At 44.9% G+C, this 12,849-nt stretch overlaps 1 protein-coding gene across 1 annotated transcript in view; it reads right to left on the bottom strand.

Annotated features, from left to right (window-relative positions):
- HYDIN (HYDIN axonemal central pair apparatus protein) overlaps nt 1-12,849 on the bottom strand; it is a gene marked incomplete at both ends in the record, with an annotated part of 333,158 nt that overhangs the window by 809 nt on the left and 319,500 nt on the right. The window contains 6 exon segments of the mRNA XM_080936961.1: nt 1,421-1,645; nt 5,669-5,899; nt 7,640-7,790; nt 8,640-8,803; nt 9,952-10,164; nt 11,098-11,317. Of these exon segments, the coding sequence (XP_080793087.1) occupies nt 1,421-1,645; nt 5,669-5,899; nt 7,640-7,790; nt 8,640-8,803; nt 9,952-10,164; nt 11,098-11,317 (1,204 nt within the window).

Below are 12,849 nucleotides of genomic sequence, written 5' to 3'. Positions count from 1 at the left end.
GATGGATGGGCAGTCTGGCTTGAACAAGATGGAAAGGTGTCGTTTAATTGTCCATGAGTCCCAGACACTTTGACCAGAAACATTTGGGACAGGACTTGTTCTTCAGCAGAATCCCCAAGTGACTGTGACAGACTGACTTTCCTATTTGCTGTTATTTCCACTTTCCATCTTCCACTCCAACTGCTATAATGGCTAATGTATATGGAATGCTTGCTATGGAGTACGTGCTAGGGAGATGGTGTTGCAGACGTATTTCACACACGCAGGCACGCAAGTGCTCATAATACCCCAGTGAGTCTGTCGGTCACAGGCTTCTGTGGTCTGAATGTCATCACTAAAACTTGTGTTGAAAATTAATCTCCGTGATGAGATCTCTAAGAGAAGACTAAGTCTTGATGGCAACCTCTTGTATGAGTGAATCCATCCACGGATTAGCATATTGATTGGGCTAATGGTTTAAGACTCTATCTGTTCATAAAAAACCAGTCTTGTCTCACCCCACTCCCCACCACTTAGATTCATCCTTTATGAGTTTGGGACTCCTTGGGAGAGCACTCACCAGTAAGAGGTCCTTACCAGATTCAGTCCTCAGATCTTTCTAGTCTCCAGGCTCATGAGCTGAGTAAGCCTCTATCTATCTATCTATCTATCTTTCTTTCTTTCTTTCTTTCTTTCTTTCTTTCTTTCTTTCTTTCTTTCTACCTACCTACCTACCTACCTACCTACCTATCTATCTATCTATCTATCTATCTATCTATCTATCTATCTATCTATCTATCTTATTCATTTTATAAATTAGCCAGTCTGTGGTTTTTATAAATGGGAAATGGCTGAGACAAAGCCATTATCTCTACTTATAGTTTAGAGAGATTAAGCAAATTACTCATTCAGAGTGATGGATCAGGATTCAAATTTATGTCTGATCCCACAGCCTACATTCACGATGCCGAGTGATACTGTCTTCTTTTATTGCCCCTTGAACACAATGTGGGGAAGCAAAATCTCCCTCCCCAACCCCAGCTTAATACAGCAGACAGTCTGCAGAGGAAGAGCCCAGGTTCTGGGACTACCTGTTTCTAGGAGAGATTCAGTTGTCCAAGGTGAAGGTCACCATGATAGTACCTGACTGCCTTTGAGTTTTATCTCTCTCTGTACCTTGAAGTCACCCTTCTAGAATCATTGTGTTTTGAGGCAGGGTTTCACTGTGTAGGCCAGGCTGATCTATACCTCACTATAAAGTCTAGGATGGTCTCAGATTCATGATCCCCTCCTGCTACCTCCTGTGAGCTGGGATTATGAGAATGCACTACAGTTCTGGACCTCTCATTAGTTTTGAACCAAGACTTCTGACGAGGGAAGGGCCGCTAACCCTGCAGTCCTCTTGCTCCCCCACAGCCCGCTCGCCCCATGGGCTGCTCACCTTGCAGTAGTACTCGGTCTTCAGCCGGGTATAATTGGTGAACTTGGCTAAGATGCTTTGGCTGCTGCCAAGAACAGTCTGGAAGTGAACAGGTTTCTCAGGGGGTGCAGGCAAGGCCTTCAGAGAGAGCTCGTACTGGTAGTAACCCAAGTCACTGTTGTGCAAGTTCAGTCTCCCGCAGGTTTCTCCAGCTTTCAGGGGCTGGAATTCAAACGAGAATGTTCCCTGGAAGAGAAGACGGAGGCGCTTGTCATGCTGGAAGTATGACCCGTCTTCTCCCACCAACTGACCTACCCAAGGTCTCAGAGCAGTCGATGGAAAGAAAAAGCTTCACGTACAAATTCCAGGTATTTTCCCATTCCAAATCTGAATCTAAGAAACAGGTATTGGTCCTTCCAAGGGAAGCACATTTATGGAAAGTGACAGGAGGTTAAAGGTTACCCATCCCCTTCTTTGCATACAGTTATTCTCAGAACAAAAGCTTTCTTGGTTCTATCTTTTCTGGAGGGGAAACATTCTCTTTCTCCCATTCTTACAAAACAAAACAAGAACTAATGGGTATTCTTGATGGCAGCACGGAGAGAATGACTCAGATGTACTACCACTAGGAGACTGCTTAAATGACTTAGGGTCTTCCTATCCCAGTGGAATATTATACAGCCACGAAAAGGAGGTAGAATTATGAGAGGTGTTGTTAGACCTGTGCACAAGAGCCACTACCCACCGAGCCACTTTGCTGGCCCATTTTATGTTGTTCACTTGTAGAAAAGAGTCTGTAAGAACAGCTGATTTTGGTGTTATGTTTTGGGGGAAATGTGGATAGGACTTTAAACTTTCTATCTTGTATCCTATAAAGCTTGAAATGTTTTACTGGAAGCAGCTATTGAATAAAACACAAAACAAACACGGGCTGGAGAGATGACTCATCAGTTCAGAACACATACTGTTTTTCTAGAGGACCAGGGTTCAAGTCCCAGAACCCACATCAGGTGGCTTGCAAGCACCTGTAGCTTTATCTCCTTAGGGATCCAACACCTCTAACCTTTTCAGGCACTTACACATATGTGCACATGCCCTCATACAGACACACACATGTGCACATCATTAAAATAGTTAAAAAATAAAAAAACTCAATTCTTACAGAAAAACAATAAACAAAAGGGCTATCACTAGAGCCATAAGTTTATCAAAATGAACATAATACAAAAATAATTTTATAATAAAACGGGACATGAATAGGCAAGTGCAAAAACAAATGTAGTGTAGCCTGGTATACCTGAGACCCTGAACTAAATTCTTATCGTAAAGAAAGGGTAGTCGAACTTTCTTTACTCTTACTACCGAGAGCCCGAGATAGGGGAAGCACAAGATCAAAACCCGTCTTGGGTTGGAGAGTGAGTTCCAGGGCAGCCTGTGTAACTTAGTGAGACCTTGTCTCACAAAAGCAGGGGTGAGGCGGGATGGGGGAAACCAGTCTGTAGCTCAGTAGGACAAAGCTTTCCGGGAATGCACAAGGCTTGGGGTACGAACCCCAGAGCATCCAATTGTTTTCTTCCTTAAAGAAGTTCCAGGTCAGGGCTGATTAGAGGGCTTGGTAGATGAGGGGCAAGCATGTCACTTTTGATTTGGCAGTGAAGGAGCGCTCCTGCAAGCGTCTGTCTCATCTACTCTGTTCTCCCTTGTAGGCTAGTCCTTTCCCTTACATCTTTCACTCTTGGGAAATGGGCCATGTTGGAAAATGCTCTAAGAAGAGGTCCCCCTGATGACTAACTGAGGCCCTAGCCAACTTTCCACAGGGAACTACAAGCCTTCCCAGCAACCACATGCTGGGTCTGGAAGCGGATTATCTAGTCTCAGTGTGGGGTGACTGGACACCTGGATGACTGACTGACTCTAGCCTCTGGAGAGTCTAGACTCTTAGAGACCCCCGAGCAAAGGCCATACCTGCAATCCTGATTGTCAGAACCCAGCAGAGAACAAGCACTTGCTGTTTGACGAGATGCTAGGTTTGAGAGTAATTTGTTGTGGATCACCAGATAACAGAGAAGTGATTCTTAAATCTATAGGTTCGATAGAGTTCCATTGGAAGTCCTGAGTTTTCTTTGCCTTTGTTTTTTTCCTGATCAACTTGGCTTCAAAATTTGCATAGAAATAAAGAGCCAAGGACAGCTGACAGAATCCTGACTAGTAACAAGGTTATACTATTTCCAGAGCTAACACTCGGTGACTGCAGCTTTACTAGATGTCAACCAGCCCTTCTCTAAGTAGATGTTAATAAGACACAGAGGTATTGGCATGAGAACAGAAGACTTTATCCCAGAGGAGCTAGAACAGACCCATGGATGGATGAGCTTGGTTTATTTTTACAAATGCCTCTGCAGAACAGAAGGGGAAAGAGACAGGCTTCATTTTTATTATTTAATTTTGAGACAGGGTCTCAAGTAGCTCAGGTTGGTCTCAAACGCATACATAGCCGAGAATGAACTTAACCCTCTGAGCTCCTTCCTGTACCTCCCGAATGCTGGGATTACAGGGTTACACCATGCCTGCTTCAATATAAGAATTTTAGTTGGTCTGAGAACAAAGTGAATCTTCTACTCATGTTATACACTGAAACCAGCTCTCTAGTTTTGGGGTGAGAGGAGAATCATAGTTACAACGTTGCTTGGCTTCTCCTCAATTACCTATGTTATTCCCAAAGACACAGACCAGCTAGGTTTAGAATAACAAGAACAAGCTAACATCTATAATGAAACTAAGAGTCAAGGCAACTTTAACGGAGAGTTGGGAGAGCCAGAGAACCCAGCTCACCCCTGAACTGAGGGGGGGGGGGGTCCACGTAACCTGGAAAACTTGGTGGGATAACCTGACAAGGGCAGCGGAAGCTAGAGGGCTGGTTTCAGCCTAACTCTGAGGTGTTGTTATAGGATTAGCCGAGTGGGGGCAGTAGAGAACATCTGATTGCTCAAACCAAGAGCCTGCTCTGGGCAAGGGCTGCAACAAAAATAGGAAGATCATGAGTTTCCGGTTATCCTGGGTGACCCAGTGAGACCCTGTCTCAGAGAAGCCAATCCAAACCCCACTTAAAGCAAAACACCATGGACAAGAACTGACCAGTGGCCGAATCCTGCTTCTGAAACAGTCCAGGTTGGAGAGAAATCTCTGAGTAAGCTTATTTGATCACACCAAAGACACAGGAGACAAAGAACAGATTAAATCCCACTGACAGTGGGCAGGGGTGCAGAGAAAACTAACCTAGATCCTGGAGGCAAAGGAAGAGCCGGAGTAGTGAAGGGAACAGGCAGAGTTGGACAAGGGCTGAGGGGGGAGTTAGAGAATTTCAATAGCAGTTAGACAGTGAGTTTTGAAATCATGAACTAATAGGGAAGGCCATTTTCTTCCAACTCACATTCTCCTAACCACAGCCAGAGGTTCGTTTGCCTCTCTGGAACACTCTGTGAATAAGCAAGTATAGCAATAAATGTATAAGCATCTGTATGTGTGTGTGTGTGTGTGTATAGGTGTATGCCTATAAATATGTGTGTGCTACATGCATATATGTGTGGAAACATGTATATATATGTGTATATGTATTTATGTCTATATGTGTGCACATATAAATTTGTGTATGGTGCATGTGTAAATGTGAGGACATGTGTATATATGTCTGTGTACATGTGTAGGGTACATGGGTATATGTGTGGGTATGTATGTATATTTATGTGTGTTTTATGTGTATGAATGTGTATATGTATGTGAATGTAAGTATATTTATGTGTTTATATGTGTGTGTATGTGTGTATTTTATCCTGATGCTTTTCACACCTTGCTTTTTTTTGCATACTGAGATCAATGCTACTTTGTGTGTGTGTGTCGTCTGGGGATCAAACCCAGGATACCCCATGCATGCTGGGCAAGTGCTCAGACTCTAAGGTACTCTTCTAGCCCTGTGCTATTTTTATAATTAGCAAAATAAAAAAGATGTTTTGCCTTTAGTTTGAGCAATATGAACAATCAATAGGCAAAAGTCATATAAAAGTCCATCGCACCTGTCCACATGAAAGCCTAGTTCACATGAAGACTTTGGCTGCAGAAGAAAGGAACACAAGGCTGCCTGTCCCTTGTCATTCTTCTTGCCCTCTACCAGGGCTGACTCACTCTCAAGCTATGCAGAACATAGACTCAGAGGCCCCATGGGCAGAAGCCACTGTGACAGCCTGTAAGGGTCCCCTGGCAGCCAGGGCCTACCTCAGAGTTCGGAGGCACGGCAAACTGGGAAGGCAGGCTGATGTCACTCAACTTGCACTCTGTTGAGAAGGTCACTGAGTAGGGCAGGGGATTCTCCAACTTGATGGAGGCTGAAACGCTCTGGCGGACTGGGCTTGTCATCTGGATGGTTTTTATGATGCCAGAAGGGATGACCCTGAAACTCACAGTGTAGTACAAGAACTCGTTGGTCACCTCATTCCGGAAGATCACCTGTGTTCACAGAGTGAGTAGGAAGAAGCAGGAGAGAGGAGAGGTTAGTGCAGGTTCCTCTGTCCATCCTTGGGCTCTCCTGATTGTCTGGAAGCCTTGCTGGGCACATGAAGTAGCCAGAGAACAAGCAAGACCTCACACCTTCGAGCTGGGATGGGCTTCACTCCTACTGCTGTTGCTGCCAGAGTTGTGAGTGAGAATGACAATGACAGACTGCATCTAATGCTTGTTGGGGAATTAATGTTTGCCAGGCTACTTGATCCCACAATGCATCTGTGATGCCATCACCCTTTACAGATGAGGGGATGGAAGTGTGGCAAAGCTCAGTGTCTTGTCCAAGGTTATGTGCAAAGAAGTATGCTGCATGGGGAGACTGCAGAGCTCACCCGGGACTGCTCTAAGCAGCCCTCTCTCCCTATGGCTGATTCTGGTCATCTGTCAAGAATTCTTATCCCTGGAGAAAGGGGAAGTTGGCCCCGTGTGCTTGTTGGTCATTCATAAGTAGAAACTTTGAACATATTTCTTTTGAGACAGGGTCTCATGTAGCTCAGGTTGGTACCCAACTCCAGAAGCAGGCCTTGGATACCCAATCCTCCTGCCTCTACCTCCTAAATGCTGGGATTTCAGGTATGTGACACCATGCCTGGATTTTATGCCATTGATATGTAAAATAGAGTCTACTCAAGGTTTTGTTCTTGTCAATACACTGGATCGTTAATATGATTACTAGGTGGCAATTTTATTTATACAGTCTGGCTTTTACATACATTCTTCTAAAGACCTTGTCTAAGTGTACACTTTAAGATCTTTCTCTTTGTGATTCCACCACTAATAATAGCTTCAAAAGCTAAAACAAACAAACAAATGAAAGAGTTAAAATTTCAAGTTGGCCCCACTGACCCTGCCTTGAGGACAAGTATGCTTCAAGGCTAAAAAGAAAATAACTTGTTTAAAGAAATGGCCCAAACCCAGACCAGCTAGACTCCATAAGGTCTGGGCTGGCCTTGCAGTCCTGAGAGAAACAAAGTATAAAGGTCAGTGTGCCCCAAAATAGAGTGGCCTAGAGTTGAATCGTGTCCAAAATGGACAGAATGTGCCAATTTAAATAAACCAATGAAATTGCTATGCGCCTGGTGCTAACTGCCTATGTAATTTTCCCTATAAATATGACCCTGAATTGAGTTCAGGGTCAACTCCTCTATCTTCTGCGTGAGATATAAGTCGTCCCCAGAGCTCTGGTCTACCCCCTTCCCCTCAATAAACCTTTTGCCTGCTTGCAGCAAAATAGGCTCTCCATGAGTTCTTGGGTTCACGTATCCTGGTACTTGAGTGAGGGGCTTCCCCAGTCCAAGGGTCTTTCACAAGCAAACAAACACCACTCAAGACTCCAGGCCTGACTTCTGTGAGCTATGAATCCACACACATTTCCCTGCTTCAAGCACTTATCTCATTTGAAAGTTACACATTGATAGAAACAATGTCTGTCTCCTCCACTAGACTGTGCTTCCTGAGAACAGAGACTGTGCCTGGCTTCAGCCATTGTTGTGTTACTAGCACTTAGCACAGAACATGGCTGTGTGCTCAATGGACACCTAAACAAATGAGCGGATTAGGCAGCATAGCAGGTAGTGAACACTAGGGGGTGCAGGCATAGTGCGTGGAGGACAGCATCTGCTGTTCTCTAACACCCCAGGGCCAAGCTTCCAGGGTTTGGGGGAGACAGCTTTGACGTGGCAATACCTTTGCAGTGTACAGTCCCTCCTTGTGGGAAAAGAAGTTCAGCTTGTAGTCTTTTTTGGAGCCAGACAGAACATCAATGTAATCAAGGCCCTTCAGAGTGACACTTGGGTCTGTCTTCTCTGGTTTCAATATTTCCACAATGACTCGGAATCTGGGGCAGTACAAGAGAGGAGAGAGGCGATGAGAAATGACAAGAGACACCAGGAGACAGCGACACTGTCCAAAGATGGGAAGAAAAGGGGCTGGGTCTACTTTTGTTTTCATGAAGATTATGTGGGTCTGTGGTTCTAATCTTTATTCGGTCACTAAGAATGACAGCAACTGGATTTACTGAGCCAGCTACCGGGTAGTCCCTCTCTGTGTTATTAACAGATATTCAGATGACACAATGTCTAGAGGAGGTTTGCTTCAGCAACACCCCTGCTTTATGGAAGAGGAAAGAGAGGCCCAAAGAAGGACGATAACATGCTCAGACCGCGTGTGTAGCTACTGGAAAAACCAGGATGCAGACTTAGCTTAGACAAAGTCTGAGCTTTGTCTACTATGCCACGCAGGTGGCCTCCAGGGAGATGCACTTCTAATCTCTTCTCACTGGAAGGAAAGGATGAGGCTACTTATTCTAGATCTCTTTCAGTCCCTACATCCCTTTCTATCTCTCACTGAAAGCACAATTCGAGGGGCTCTCTTCTCTGGCTGGTAGCTCAGGCTATAAGACACTCAACAACAACAAAGGTGTTGACCATTAGGACCATCAGAACTATTATTATTTATTGGGCATTTATCTTGTGTGAGGCAGTGCGCTAGGGTCTAAAAGATATAGGATCTGTAAGAATCAACACTGAGCAAGAGGACAGGGTTTGAATGTTCATGAGACACTTGGCTATGTTGAAGACTGTGTCTCTGATACCACCAAATCTGACATTACTTATAGGTGAAGGACCAAGCTGGATGGTGGAAGCCATCTGCTCCCCCTCCCCCACTGCTCACCCCACACCCTCACCTCTGGGGCCTGTTCAGCCAGTTGCTGATCGGCAGGAGCTCAGTATAGGGAGTCTTACATGGAACCTCACGACAGATATTGGCAACAGCTTTGGGGAGTTCAGCAGTCCCGTGCAGGGCATATAGCCATCCAGTCCCGTCCGGTAGTGGGAAAAAGAGAGTGCCCTTGGAAGAAGTGACAAATAAGAATGACATGGCAGAGCTTTTATTAATAGACAGCTACCTGATCTGGGTGGGGGGGGGGAGCAAGTAAGGTTAACACTTCTACTTTAAAAACTTTTGACTTTTGGTGTGTATGGTGTGTGCGTGTGTGTGTTGTACACATGGGTATGTAGATGAGTGCACCTGTATGTAGTAACCATGGGAGTCCAGAGGAGGACTCTAGGTGTCTTCATTTATGGCTTTTCATGTTATTCCTCTAAGACAGGGTCTCTCACAGACACATAGTGAAGACTGAAGAGAAGACGATCGGTGTCTAAGTGTGAAGACTGACTGCTTTCCTTTTCTGGAATTTAAAATTAGATTTTGTAAAGATTTATTTCTGTGTGTGTGTATGTGTGTGTGTGTGTGTGTGTGTGTGTGTGTGCATAGGAGTGTAGGGCCTATAGAGGCCAGAGATGGCATTGGATCCCCCTGAAACTGGAATTACAGATGGTTGTGAGCCACTCAATGTAGGTATTGGGAACTGAGCTCAGGTCAAAAACAGCAAGTACTCTTAACTGTTGCCCCTCCAACCCTTAAATTACATTTTCATTCATCTGTTCATTCACTCATTTATTTATTTATTCAGTATGTATATATGTATGTATGTATGTATGTATGTATGTATTTCTGTGTGTGTATGTGTGTGTGCATATTTCTATATGGCACTGTATGTATGGAAGTCAGAGGACAACTTACAAGAGTCAGTTCTCACCTACAACACATTGGTCTTGGGGATTGAACCCTGGCGGCAAGGCTTGGTGGTGGGCACATTTGTGGGCTGAGCCATCTCACTGGCCCTCTTCTGATTTGCATCACAGCTACCATCATGCCACTGATGCACTTAAACTGAATATGAGCTGCTCAGTGCTTACTTAGTTCTAGGGCTTCATTGCAGAGCCACGCCCCAGGATTCTAAGAGAACATAGGCAAAGGGGGGAAGCTACTGCCTGCCAACTGTCATGGCTCCCCATCATCCATGATGGTCCTCATCCTATGATCTGAATATCCCACTCATTATTTGGGTATCCTTTTAACTCTGAGCTCTAAAATGGTCTTCCAGCTCCTTGCTTCTCCTGTGCTAGAAAACAGATGGGGAGGCCTCAGTTTACCTGGTGCTTACGGTTCTCCACATTCATGGTTCGGGGCTTGTAGGTGATTTCATAGGGCTTGTTTTGTTGATGGGCCTCCAAGGTGATGAACTCTGGCCCCTCCCAGTGCTCACCCTCAAAGATGGGGTGCAGGTTCCAGGTCTGGTTAGAACGGTTTGAGAGCAGGATGGTCTGTGTGTGCCTGGAGCGCACTTGGCAGTTGAAATTCACCACCTAGAGGAAGCAGGGAAAATTACCTTCCATGTCATCTGTTTTCAGGGTTCAGAGCTGCAGTGTGTATGTGTGAGTGTGTGTGTGTGTGTGTGTGTGTGTGTGTGTGTGTGTGTGTGTCTAGGTTTTAATTTCAATGGACAATCTTCCTCCTCCCATTCAGTCAAAATATTTACTGTGTATTTCATTTCTTTCTTCAGTTGGAGATGCATATATTTTCCTGCAAATGTCATGGCTTCCCTTTCCCTTATAGCTGCACACAATTGCACTGTGTAGTGGTCACACATGCAAGGTCAGTCAAATTGTTTCGGGACAGAGAAGGGGACATGAGTTCAGCCTAGCATCCAGGTATGCCCAGTGTGGCAGAGCATGTTTCTAACTCCAGCACCGTGGGGATGAGGACAGGTGGGTCCCTGAAGCCCCTTGACTAGCCAGTCCAGCTGGATTCATGAAATGTAAAATGGTCACCTCCTGATATCCCTGTGCCATCTGTGCCATCCAAGCCACTGCCATGTCTTCCCTCTTCGGGAGATACCTGTCAACATCTGGTTTGATTCCACTGAAGCATAAATCAAACAATGTCATCCCTCTACTCTAGACTCAAATTCCCTCTGCTCCACAAGAAGGAAAAGAATGCTCACATGACAAGCACTCATTAGCTGAGCTATGTTCCAGTCTCTGTACACAATTTTTACAACAGAATTTGATCTAAATGGCCTCCTTGAGGATATAATACTTGAATCAAAAGCTGAAGAAAGAACATGGGTTAAGTAAACCAAGAGGGAAGAAAGATTATTCAAGTAGTAGGTATGGTATATGCAAAGTCCCTGTGGCAGAGAGGAGCAGGGCTGAAGGTTTGATGTGGGTGTTGAGGACTGAATTCTCTTGTTGGGCTTACTCTTGCCTTTGGCCCATCTCCAGGTAATTCCTACTTGCCTCTTTTACTACAGGTGGTCCCACACAGATTCCAGACAGGGTGAGGCACAGAGGACTTCCTCCTTGGATGAAGCAGAGAATGTTTTTATAGAGACTCTCCTTCCCTATCTCAGTGGGGCGGTAGGTTACTTCTAGAGCAATCTCTGTGCCTGAGGTGATGTAGCCTTCTTCAGGCCTAATGGAGAAGTGGGGCTTCAATTTCTTCACATTCCATTTAAACCTTTTACAAGGGGAAAGAAGACAGGAGAGATAGTGTGTTAATATTCCAAGGGTATGCAAAAACCAAACCAAACCAATCCCAACCGAATACAACCGAACACAACCGAATCCAACCCAACCCAACCCAATCCAACCAAACCAAACCAAACCAAACCAACCAGACAAAAGCTAACAGAAAACAACAAAACAAAAGCAAAACAAAAAACTTCACTGGTACTTTTGACAACACAGTCCCTGCTTGACTCCTTCCTAGGGTGTAGGAGAAATCTCTGCCAGAGCAGAGGTGGGTTAGGGACCATGAGCCTAGATCACTTGCTGGGTAAGGAGTTTCTGCTCCCTCTTAGAGTTGAATGGGGTATACTGGCTGTCAACTTGTGTGTCAACTTGACACAAACTGGAGTTATCACAAAGAAAGGAGCCTCCTTTGAGAAAATGTCTTCATGAGATCCAGCTGTAAGGCATTTTCTCAATTAGTGATTAAGGGTGGGAGGGTCCATTGTGGGTGGTGCCATCCCTGGGTTGGTAGTCTTGGGTTCTATAAGAAAGCAAGCTAAGCAAACCAGGGGAAGTAAGCCAGTAACGTTCCTCCATGGCCTCTGCATCAGCTCCTAACTCCAGGTTCTTGACCTGCTTGATTTCCAGTCCTGACTTCCTTTGGTGATGAACAGCAATGTGGAAGTGTAAGCTGAATAAACCCTTTTCTCCCCAACTTGCTTCTTGGTCATGATGATTTGTGAAGGAATAGAAACCCTGACTAAGACAAGGGGTGAGAAGTGGCTGCATCTATGGATGACTAGAGAATGCATGTATGAACACATACATTTGTGTTTCTGAGACTGTAGAGCTAGCAAGTGGCTGAATTAGGGACCAGTCTTTTAAGACGACATTCTTGACTATGACTTTGCACAGCCTGTTTAGAACCAGGAAGGTGGTGACAAGCCCTTCATGAGAGAGTTATGACTGTTCTTGGTGGCATGGGATCTTAATGGCTCCATAGGGTCATCCCTGTGGTTAGGCCTTTGGTATGATTAGGCAGAGGATGATTGGCACATGCTATTATTTCCAAAACAGGGTTACCAGATAATAACCTCTTGGTTCCATTACACTGAGTCTGTATGGAGAGGAGTCCTGGGGGGTGTAGTAGGCATCCTGGACAGCCATATTGAATCATGAGCAGCAAGAAGAAAGAGCCTGGGTTCTGGCCCTGTCTTTTTATTTCTTGGCTGTGGTATCTCTGAGCCTTTTCTGTGAAGATCTCACTACATCTGTGAAGCGAGGGGGCTAAAGCACCTCTCCTGGAGACATGGTTGGTTCCATGTAAGCCTGCCCAACCTTGCACCCTTGCTCAACTTGTTGCTACATGTGTGGTTTGGGGGAAAGCTACTCAATGTTTTAAAATTTATTTTTTATTTTAATTTTTTTACTCTATCTTTCTATACAGCATTTATACTGCATTTATACTGCAACAGATTGAGAATTTTCTCACTGGTATTTTTTTTTCCCTAATTCTGATAGGGATGATGCCTGGGGAAG

The sequence above is a fragment of the Micromys minutus genome (assembly GCF_963924665.1).
Source record: "Micromys minutus genome assembly, chromosome: 24".
Lineage (NCBI taxonomy): Eukaryota > Metazoa > Chordata > Mammalia > Rodentia > Muridae > Micromys > Micromys minutus.
Note: the sequence above shows the minus strand (reverse complement) of the source record. Positions and strands in the feature narration are given on the sequence as shown.